Source organism: Stegodyphus dumicola, chromosome 9, assembly GCF_044657685.1.
Source record: "Stegodyphus dumicola isolate Sdum_Otavi_A_Nest chromosome 9, ASM4465768v1".
NCBI classification, from domain to species: domain Eukaryota; kingdom Metazoa; phylum Arthropoda; class Arachnida; order Araneae; family Eresidae; genus Stegodyphus; species Stegodyphus dumicola.
Window position 1 is genome coordinate 72,451,604 of NC_140776.1, and position 12,175 is coordinate 72,463,778.

Sequence of the window (12,175 nt, forward strand, 5' to 3'; positions counted from 1 at the left end):
CAACCGCCTTTGCCGGGAATTGAACCGCGGACCTCCGGAATACCGGTCCAATGTGCAGAACCACGAAGGCACGGAAGGAAAGTGGGAGAAATACCTTATAAGTCTTTTATGGAGGCATCCTTTCCCTTAAACACATCCTTCAGCAAGTTGGCAACCTTTTTTTGGCTGCAGCAAAAATCAATCAAAATGCAGATCAGTGGTATTTTCATTTTAGAACTGTCTTTTTTTATGAGTAATAAAATAAATTTTATTGAGAAACTAATTACAATGTATTTTAAGCATAAAAATTAAAATTATAATTATTATAAAGCTGAACATAACTGAATGAACATTATTTTTCCATTCAATATCAAATCATTGGCTTTCCTGATCCTGAACTTGTGATGTCAGTGTAGTCAAGTCTGGGTTATTACTAGTTGACTTGAGGCAAATACAGCATCTAAATTTTGGGTAGTTAAGCTCACCTTTATAAGTGGCAAATTTGTAAATATTTGTTCACCTTTGTAAGTGGAACTGAATGCAGGCAAAATTTCAAAACCAATTTTTTGGAATTATGGATTGGCGTCAGCAAACTTATCCTTGAAATTACATTGCAATATATATATATATATATTTTTTTTTTTGGAAAGTAAAAATGCATGTTTGTAATAAAAAACTCTTTATTTATTTTCAATGCATTTTTTTATGTATTCAAGTGTTCAATTCATATTTGTTTTGCAATTTATTATTGTATATATTATATTTTATTTTTGGAACTCGAGTGTGTCACTTGAAATTATAAAATGGGCCATAATCCAGTGTGAATATTTTTTTTAAGTTATTGTAGAATATTTTAAGACTAGTGATTCAATTTGTGTAGCTAAGAATTATTTATTTTTCTGTTTACAGGTATGAGACTTCACAGCAATTAATTTCTCATGATGTTCACAACAACACTTATGATTATAAATTTACATTTTCAGTAGAAATAGTTCCAGTGTGCAAGGTTTGTTTTTCAGTAATTAAAAATATTTTAATCCTGTTTTGCTTTTTACTGTGTTAAATAAACTGCATAAAGATGCATTGAAAAAGTAGATCTATTGAGAAAGAAGATCTATTTTGTAATCTTACAGTAATTATTGATGTCTAATTTAAGTAATAAATCTACATGCTAACAGTCAAAGTAACTTGAAAGTAATCATGGGAAAGAGTCTTTCTCCATTGTTATTCTAACAAATACTGAAACGCAACTTAAAATCCTACAATAAAAAAAAAAAGAAAGGAAAAAATAAGGTTGATTTAATTTTGCTTTCTCTTATAATGTTCACTGCATGGCTAAGTAATTCAGTGGATAATATGATAAAATATTTAAGTATATTTTCTTGAAGGAACTGAATTGATCTCATGCATTTTTTAATAATTGTGAGATTAGTTTTAAGACTTTTCAAAAACTCTGAACTATTTCAAGCAAGCTACAAGAATTTAATTTTTCTCGTGCTAAAATTGAGAAACAAATTTATATTACCAAAGTTTCTGTAAATCAGATAAAAGCTGAGAGTATTATAAGCAGGGTTCATAATGGTTCTTAATTTCAGATAAAATTTCAAAAGGCCCTTAATTTTGCACACCAAACATATCTGTTCCTTTTCTCTGACTGCCAACCTGAGTTTGGATTAGCATTTTGGATAAGAGGTTCTTAGGCTTAAGCTATGACTTGTGGCCGTTCTTCAACTTAGCAAATGCATGACCTCCATAAAAGTCAAGCTTCCATCCATGATTTGTTATATATCAATATGGAAATTCTTCAAGAGTATAAACAAAAAAAAACTATATGAATAAGGCACTCAAAAAAGAGAAATGGTATTCTGAAAATATTTGCCTATGTTATCTAAAACTTGAGATTGCCCCATTTTTATGTGTACACTTTAATTGCTTGATCTTCAAAACACTAGTAATAATGAATTACATGTTGAGGTAATTCTTGTATTGCTAAGCAAAAAATTTCTTACTTCTGAAGAAGAAGAACCCATGTCTGATCGCCCTTGAAATGGATAGTTTTTTTCGAAATTTATGCCAAAATAAGGTGTTTTTTTTCCCTCCCCATAATATTTGTTCTCTTTCTCTTCCATTTGAATTTTGGAAAGTTGATAAAGAAAAGTAAACATATATAGTAAATAAGCTAAAATATCTGGAAAAATTCCATATAAAAATTGTGCATACGTATTTTGTAGTACAGTCAAAAGTCTTTAATCAGGACTCGTCGGCACTTCGGCGATTCTGGATTATCGGTTTTTCCGGATTTATAGATCATCGATTTAAATCTGGTGAGATGGCATGCAGAAATTATAAAATTAAAAATATGAAACCGTAATTTATGAAATAAAGAGCAGTTATGATCTAAAGGGTATCAAAATTTACAAAAAAAAGCTTAATATTTATTTACTTTATTAAACATTTACTTCAACACGCGCGTGCGTAAAGCATACATTGCGCATAGTCGAAATTAGGAAATTGCAACCAGAAAACTATTTGATGTGTATTCGTGATATTTATAATGGCGAGGAATTTGATTTAAATCATATCAAAGACGAAGTACATCGAGATGAAATACTACATTTAGTAAGGAATTATAAGCCGAATAAAATAAAAACATTTGCCCTGAAGATAAGGATAGTGCTGACAGATCAACTTCCAATTCATTGTGCGCCGCGATGTCTCCCCCGCCTTCCACACAGAGCAGCGTGAAATTGATAAACAGATTTCGGAATGGTTAGAAAAACAAAGGATTATGCCTTTATCCACTTTTTGTTTGATGGACATCGAAACATGCTTTTGCTTTGTAGATAGATCCTTTGGCAGCTCCAGAATCGGAAATTCTATTTGACATAATCGAAAGTTCAAGCTTACTTTTATAAAATTGCTCTAACAGTCTGCGAAAAATAATGAGCCGGATCCAATTGGAAGATTAAGGTGCAACATTAACTGAAATGGATAATTAGATAATTTTAGCTTATCTTGTACCATCCGTTATACATTAAACACACATGCGTAAACGTATTATGCACGTACACATATGCACATGCATAAAGGTATTACGTGCATGCGTAATCGCCTATGCGCATGCGTCAACGCATGCGCAGAAAGTTTCTAGCTTTGAGGTCCGGATTATAGATCATTCCAGATTATGGGTATCCGGATTAACGACTTTTGACTGTATTATGGATGTTTATAAATTTTAATCTGTACCTGATTTAATATCTTTTTAAAACTCATGTAATAAATTGTAGGTGGAATTATCTGTTATATCATATTTTTTTAGTTATGATATTTTTTATTAAACAGCTTTTAAAAAATAAAAGAATTTTTTAATTGTGACTGTTATAAATGTAAATTTTGAATATTTAAAGAAATTATGCTCCTCATTTACTGTTACTTAATTGATAGTATTCAGAGAGTTTGTTTTATTCTCTAATTTGTTTTACAGTCATGTTAAATACAGTTGTTTAATAATAAAACATATTATATATACTTGTTTTATTCAAATTTAGTTGCATAAGTAATTACTTTGATTTATTCAGTTCCCCATTTGCTGCTAGGTTCTTAACTTTTTTCATTAATAGTACTTAAAAATTCTTAATTTGTATGTACAGGAGTGCATTTGAACCCCAGTAGACTTGAAAGATTAATTTTCAAAACCCCATCAATCTTAGTATCTGCTGATATATGCTTAAAAGATTTAGATTAAACAGTTTGAAAAGCTGTTTTTTTGAGGGGGGGGTCTGTTATGTTTAAAAATACCAAACTATAATGGATTTTCTATAATTCTGACTGAATTCTACTTTCTGTTTCAAAATTACAAATGTGATGAGAATTGCAGTGGGAAATGCCAGATTTAAATTGCATGGCTGTTTTATGCAAGCAGTGAACAGTCAAAGATCAAACCTTATGTGTGTGCTAGCACAATTATTATGTCTTAACTGTTGTATGAACATCATAAGCACATGTTATATAAGCTATGTCAAGCTTTATTACATTGCTTGCTTGCTGTAGCTAAAATCGTGTGTGTGTATGATTCTTGGGTGTATTTTTAGTAAAAACTGTTCATATTGTTATTGTTTTGTTAGTTATTAATGGTAGTTCAGATTACCATGTGAATTCTTAAAAACTGGGTAAAAATTCACAATATTCTACGTAGAGAATGTTGAGAGAGTAGGGCTTGGGGAGCATTCACATGATGTTGTAGCCATCATTGTTGTTATAATCCTAAGGCATAAAAATCATTAGCTCCATTCACATCTAAGCTGGAGCTACTCAATAAGGGTAAAGTTGCGCATTAATAAATGTATAGCTGACTCAGAAAAATTGTTGACCAAATGGTGGTTCATGTTTGCTTCATTGTGATTAGTCAGTTCTTATATCAGGTTAGTATAAAATTCAACAGTTGAATGTTTAGACATAATCTTTAACCATTTTCCTTAATATAGCAAGGTTTGGTTGCCTACCAATGAAGTTCGACTTATGCCATAAACACTGCATTAGTGATAGCATAAGAAGGTGGAACTAAGCCTGTAATATCACATTTTATTCCCATATGCTTTATTATGTATGATTAACTATTTTCTATTGAGAATAATAATAAGCGATTTGTTATTCTAAATTAACATTAAATTCTTAGTGATGACATAAGAAGGTGGAACTAAGCCTGTGATATCACATTTTATTCCTACATGCTTTATTATGTGTAATTAACTATTTTCTATTGAGAATAATAATCAGCAATTTGTTATTCTAAATTCACATTAAATTCTTTATTTTTAATATGCATGTCTTACATTTAAGCTATGATTTTCCTGAAGATAAACATAAGCAAATGTTTATTTTAAATTAACTTTGTTATAATTCTACCATTTGTTAAAGTAGTAAACACTGTTGCTGTCTCACATTCTTGTAAATCATGTCTAATGTGATACACAGCTTTAATTTTACTATTTCTATAATTCCTAAATGATGTCATATTCTTCTGTCGCAGTCCATATAACATCAGTATCTGATAAAAATCTAATTTCTCCCCACCAGGAAAATAAGATACATAAATATTTATGCTATACATCATACAAACATTTAATTTTCCAATTCTTGAAACTGCAAATCTAGAATAATATACCATGTTACAATTCAAAAAATAGAATATCAAGTGCAGTTATGATAACAGGCATCATGTATAAAGAATAACAATATGAAATTTATCTATGACCTCACCTTTTGTAAAATGCATTGCTAAGATAGAAGGTTAGGAATATTTGCATCACTAATTTTTGATTCTTTCTCCTGTATCTCATGTAATCAGCCAGCTACAAATCAAATTATACTTTGTTGCTTGCTGGGTTATTTTAATAGCTGCACAAAGAACTTAGTGCCACTTAATTTGTAGTTAATTATATGCATTACTTTTAACTGTATTTATCTTGAAATGTTAATACACACATTATTATATCTACATTTCATTATTGCATGTTTTGTAACAGATTTGTGCCTTTTTAAGTTTCTTTTTACAGTGATGTGTTTGAACAATCTTGGTTCTTAAATGGTATTGAATAGTATGTTTCTCATTTAATCAAGTCCCCCTAATGCTACTGTGCAATGTTATTTTGTAATTATAATTCTGTGTTGTTAATGTCTGCATAATGTTCTATACTCTTGTCACTTTAATATTATTAATTATTAGTAATTTATTTGTGAAGTCCTGCTGTTAGGCAATGTTGTTCTTATAATCTTGATAGTTACATATGTATGTGTATGATGTTAGGCTATTTTTCTCTTTCCGTGCATGCAGATGATGTATTGCACAAAAATGAGTTGTCTAATATAGTGTGTTCTTCTGTTTGTTATATATCTAACCTGAGTATCACATTGAATGTACTGGTAACAACTGTTGTGGATATCTCTTCTACTTCCTATTTCTGTAATTTAGTTCCTTTCCATTTTCCTTCCACTGGTGGGCAAGTTCAATTATCATTGTTTCTTCCTGTATTAATCTCAACTGGCTGAACTTGAACCATGCTCCCCTTCCTTGCTAGACCTCCAACCATTAAATAGCTGGCAAGCTTTCCTTCTAATATTATACATATATACTCTCAAAGGCAGTCTCAGAAGACATGCTGTGAGCATATAATTAGTTGTAAAGGTAGTTTTGATGATGAGCTTTTTGCTAAGAGTTAACTAAATCCATTATTTTTTGCCTTTTTATTGGTAAAAAAAAAAAAAAAAAAAGAAAAATATGAGCATCTATTTCAGAATCCTTGAAATGTAAACTGTGATTTACTTTTGAATGCTTATATCCTTCAAGGTACAGTTTCTATCAGTTAGAAATTACAGTTTATGTGTATACTTTCCAGCAGTTTGAAACCACAATGATCTAGGCAGTGTGTTTCCTTCAATTATCAAGGAAATGCCCAACAATGGTGAGTTTTTGAAGCAATCGGAAGTAGTTTATGTTTTATTGGAAAGGAAGGCTTCATTATCTTTTATGCAATACATGGTATTGTTTCTCAGAAACTTGTCTTGTTGATATTTACCAATTAGAAACTGGATGTACAGCTTTCTAGTTTACTGTTTTGATAAGAAAATTCTTACTATTCCTTAAATTAATGTAGCAGGGCCCAATATTTCAAGATTTCAAGATAAATGGAGAAAATTCAGCAAAGTAGTATTGAGTATTTCATTAGTACTTCACAGCAATGCACTGATAAAAAAAATTTCAACATTGTATAAAAGAACCAAATCCAGTTGGAGCCCACTTTATCTTCTGACACACTGAAGATGCTTCTTGTGCAGAAAGTGAAATCCTTTACTCACAACACTGTGAAATAATAATATAAATAAATAATACACAATAAGTTTAGCTGTGTAGAGTTGGCTGCAGCAGAACATGTAAAAAGGTTAACCTTATCAGGTTAGGGACAGTACCATGGCAAAATGTATCTTAATGTTTTTAATCATTTATCATTTCTTCTGAAAAATTATAAGTAATATGCCTTTTACATAGTTTAATATCCAATGTATGCTGTTGAATCCTTTCCTTTCAGTTTGAGAAGTACCTAAGTGTAATGATTATAATTCAATTAAATATTACTAATAGCCATTTGCAGAAATTGGTATCTCTGTGTTCATGGCATGTTTGGTGGTTTACATGTTTTTTTTTTTTTTTTTTTTTTTAAGTAAAGAAAGAAATGAAAAGGTAATTTAGCCAGTGTCTTATAATCTATTGGTGGCCATGCTGTCAAAGCTGTAAGAATTGGTACATAGCTCTGAGTCAATTTCCCAGCAGTTGAAAAGGCTGCATAGAGATTTTTTTAGGTCTCCTTTCTCATATACAATGTAAATTCAACCAGTTTTCTTTCAGAAATCTTTAGTTAAAGGCATCACATTCCTTAGTCAGATAGCCGTAATGTGCTTTGACATAATTAAATAATTCAGCTGAATTCAGTATCTTATCTTTTATAAAGCCATTGATCCCAATGTTCTATTTGCACTAGATATTTTTATTCCTTCTGTAATATTCTGTTCTTAAACATTGTGTAATATTTATGAAGAAAATTGCAGTATTCCAGAGTAATGATTAATAGATGCATATGAATGTAATAATTATACAGATTTTTTAAAAAATTATTTATTTATTTAGAATGATGTGGTGTGCTTACCCATTTCCTTAGCGCGGATGTTAGGAAATATAGGACAAATATGTGTTTGTCACAGAGTAACAAACTCAATCTACCTAATTGATCCTTGCACTCTTCAAAGTATGTTATTTTTTATATGTGCTTTTCTTTTGAAGTATCTCTTAATTATATTGTAAATTAATAAATCAGTTAACTTGCTAATTTTAAATTAATGAAATCTTTAAAAAAAATCAGGATATTTTTTCTGAAAATTTATTTGAATTCATCCTTAAGTTAAATACATTAATATGTTAGATAATTCCAGTAAGAATTTTTTTTATTATTATTTCTCTTGCTTTTACCTATATATTCATTATCATGTAAATTGCTTCTTAAATTAGCTAAAGCTTTTAGGCAAAATTTGTGTGCATTATTTATAATGCTGTAAATAAGTTTTATTGGTTCATTTAAAATTCTATATTAAACATAAAAGAAGTTTATACAAAATATTTTCATAAAATTTGTTTAACCCGGGAGAAGTCGTGCGGGGCCCATGCGTCGGAAATCAACAATCCTGACCGGAAATATTTCATGTTAACGAATCATCCTTCTGGTGTCCTCCTGTCTGACACTAACCTTGGAATGTATATTGTTATTTTTGCTTGTTTTTCTTTTCTGTGAGAGAAGCAATCATTTCTTGGAATCCATGAGGGAATGGGTGTGACTCGGTCACCCCGTGCGACCGTTACTGCTTCAAAATTTTTTATTAGTAGCAGTTTAGCTTCGCGCTCTTGAGTGTTTCCGTTGTTAGTCTGTTGGATTATTTGTTAAATAATGACTTATAAACGTAAATTTGCCGAATATGAAAAAGAGAGGGAACATTTGAGAACTCTATTAGATGAAGTTGAGTCTTCTGAAGAAGAAATTGATCAAGATAGTGAAAATGAATCTGATGAAGAAATATAGAGTTCTTACGACAGCGAAAGTGAATTTGAGCAGAATAATGAAGACGACGGAAATCCTAATTTAGTAAAAAGTATTTTTATTAGCAAAAATAACTCAGTTTGGCTGAAAGGAAAACCAAATCAAAAAAGGAAAATGTCTTCTCAAAATATAATAACTCATTTACCAGGATTAAAAGGAACTACACATAATATAACAAAGCCTCTAGAAAGTTAGGAATTTTTTTTTAATGCTGAAATGATACGATTCATTGTCAAGTGTATAAATAGTTATATTGAAAAAATATCAGTAAATTACACCAGAGATCAAGATGCCAAAACGACAAATGATGGGGAAATTACAGCACTTTTTGGGCTTTTATATCTGTGCCGCTTGCATAAATCGTCACATACAAATACGCAAGATTTGTGGGCTACTGATAGATCAGGCATTGAAATTTTACGGAACACAATGTCATATAAAAGATTTAATTTTCTTCTCAGGTGTTTACGGTTAGACAATGTGACCAATCGTGAAGTTCGCAAAAAATTGAACAAACTGGCGGCTGTGAGAGAATTTTTTGCCGATTTCAACGAAAATGGCCAAAAGATATACATTGTTAGTTAATATGTTACTATCGCCGAAAAATTGGAGAAATTTTGAGGGCGGTGTTTTTTTCGTCAATATATACCCAGCAAACCAGCGAAATATGGAATAAAAATATATGCCTTAGTAGATTCAAGAAAATTTTACAGCTGTAACATGGAGATATATACAGGACAACAGCCGGAAGGTCCCTTTAGAGTTGAAAATTCACCATTTGAAATTACAAAACGCCTATGCACCCCTTTGTTTCGATCAGGCAGAAACGTAACAATGGATAATTGGTATACGAGTTATCCTCTAGCAAAAGAACTTTTTTCAAAGAAGCTAACTATTGTAGAAACCCTGAAGAGAAACAAAGCTGAAATTCCCACCGAGTTCATCCAAACAAAAACTAGAAAAGTTTATTCTTCTATGTTTGGGTTCCAAAAGAACGTGACACTAGTATCGTATGTGCCTAAAAAATCAAAATGTGTAATTTTGTTATCTACAATGCATCGCAATGATGCCATTGATGAAATTGATGATACCAAGAAACCAGAAATAATTCACTTTTATAATGCAACAAAAGGTGGTGTAGACAAAGTTGATGAAATGTCATGATTATATTCGACAGCTCGAAAAACCAACAGATGGCCGATGGTTGTTTTTTATTGTGTGTTGAACGTCACTGTAATAAATGCCCAAGTTGCATTATTGTCAGCAAAGACCCTTCCCTTACAATCTCGAAATAGGAGGAAATTCCTAAAAAATTTGGCTATATCTCTTATATAGCCCCACATAGAGATAAGAAAAAATATGCCTATGCTTCCCAAAGTGCTTCGTGAAAGCATCAATAATGCGACTTCTAGTGGATCAGAAGAACGCCCATCAAAGAAACCAAAACTCGAAAAAGGCTGATGTGCTATGTGTCCAAGGTCCAAAGACAATAAAACTACAATTTCTTGCAAAATATGTGATAATTTTTCATGTAAAATTCATTCTTCATATTTGCCAGAAGTGTATGTCAGCCTCTGATCCCTGATTAGTTATGTAATTATTTTTAATGGAATTTTTTCTTAAATATTGAAATAAGTTTTCTTAAGTAAAGAAGTATAGTTTCTCAATTCAATATTGCAATTATTGTTTATAATCAAATGATTTCTAAAAACTTTATAACACATTTTCCTAATGAAACTGATTGGGGTGACCAAGTCACCCCGTGTTGGGTGCTCGCCTTCTGCCGGGTTAAAGACTTTTATCATGGCACTAAAAATAGTAGCTGAGATTTTTAATATACTCTTTTTAAAAACCAATCGTTAAAATTTTCTAGCTGCTGATGTTTCAAATCAACAATACTGGAGAACACCTTTTCATGCTATAGGCTCCTTAAAAGAATTCACAGAATATACTGTAATGGACACAGAATATATTTTAGATTCTGAGAGGCGAACATTTGCTGGCCAAGGTCCATTATCTCATAAGGTGAGTAAGTCTTTATGATAATGCACACAGAAATGTTTCTCTGGTAATTCTTCATTCGCTGAGTAGGCTTTCCAGGCTAGAATGTGCTTACAAAATACAGAGTAGTGCAAAAGTCACAGCTAATATATATATATTAATGTATTTCTTACTGACATTATTTTATAGCTTACAGTGCTTGAATATGAATAATCAATATCATAGGTCTGCTTTAAAAAAATTGTGTTCAAATGTGACATTCTTCAAACGCCATGCACAGGTGATTCAAGTCCATTCGGTCATGTGCTTTTTGGAGGGTGCTCGTAGTGATAGCATGACTTGTTGCTATAATGCACTGCTCAAGGTGATGCAATCTTATGATCTTCTCACTGTATATTTTGACTTTCATATGAGACCGCACTGGGAAAAATCCACTGCAGTAGGATCAGGTGAATGCAGTGGCTGCTTGATAGGATGTCTGTGTCAAACCACTGCTGCATATCAGTCCCAGAGGGCTCATATCCTGCTGGAAGAAGATAGGGATAGTTCCATCAGGATTGGCCACTAAGGGGTATAACAGAATATCCCAGCATGTCTAAGTACCTTTCCATGTTGAGGTTTTCATTGATGAATATTTGTCCAATTAATGCTCACGTCCCGAATTCCACAACCATACTTTTTCACTGCTTGCTGCTTTGCTATCTATAGTCCATTGTAGATCACCCTTATTCTAATATTGCATGTTTTGCCTATTGAACTCTACGCTAAAGTAAAACACAGCCTTAACTGAGAAAAGAATGGTTCTTATGAAATCCGGATCTCCAACCAGCATACCAGCCATTCTAACAACCCACTCACGGAAGTAGAGTTTGCGATTAGGATAATCCTCAGTCATATGATAGAGCATTTACATCCTGCAGAGATGTCATTTATTCGCTTTGAGTATTTGCTGGATGCTCTGATGGCTTAAACCATAAACACAATGATAAATCTCGATGTCTGTTTATAAATTGCTATGTTTGGACGTCCATTTCTCCTGTCTTCTACACTACCCATTTCTTTAAACTTAAGTATCAACTTAGGAATGGGATCATGATCCAGTTGTTGTTTGTTGAACTTCTGGGCAATGTGCTGCATCAGATTTTTGCCCATATGAAGAATTATTCCAGTTCTTTCCTGAATCATCATTAGCATCTTTCAGACTGGTAGGGGAGGGAAAGAATTAGAACCTAGGTATGTAAAAGAAAACGCAACATCAATTATATGGTGGTTTTTGCAGCACCTAGTACAGCTGCCTATTTATTCTCTTTGTCTTGAATGTTGAATGAAATCCATTCAGTCTGCACTAGGTGAATAGCTATTTGCTATATGGTTCACAGGTCTTGCCTCAATATACATGCAAGTTGCTGCATTAAAAAAAATATTCAACTTTGTAATGAAATTGCAGTCAATTCTTATTCATGTGAGAGTTGAATTATCATAGCACTCTCTCAAAATATAAGTTTGTTTAGTGTGTAGTGAGGGAAAAATCAGTAAGTGTAAGTGAAAAATGA

The 12,175-nt window shown here is 31.7% G+C and overlaps 1 protein-coding gene across 2 annotated transcripts in view; it reads left to right on the forward strand.

Moving 5' to 3' along the window:
* Window positions 1–12,175, forward strand: part of Nmd3 (60S ribosomal export protein NMD3) — a 51,181-nt gene that overhangs the window by 21,857 nt on the left and 17,149 nt on the right. For both annotated transcript variants that reach the window (XM_035352754.2, XM_035352755.2), the window contains exons 8-10: window positions 889–985; window positions 7,661–7,778; window positions 10,495–10,646. In XM_035352754.2, the coding sequence (XP_035208645.1) occupies window positions 889–985; window positions 7,661–7,778; window positions 10,495–10,646 (367 nt within the window). The remainder of the gene's footprint in view (window positions 1–888; window positions 986–7,660; window positions 7,779–10,494; window positions 10,647–12,175) is intronic.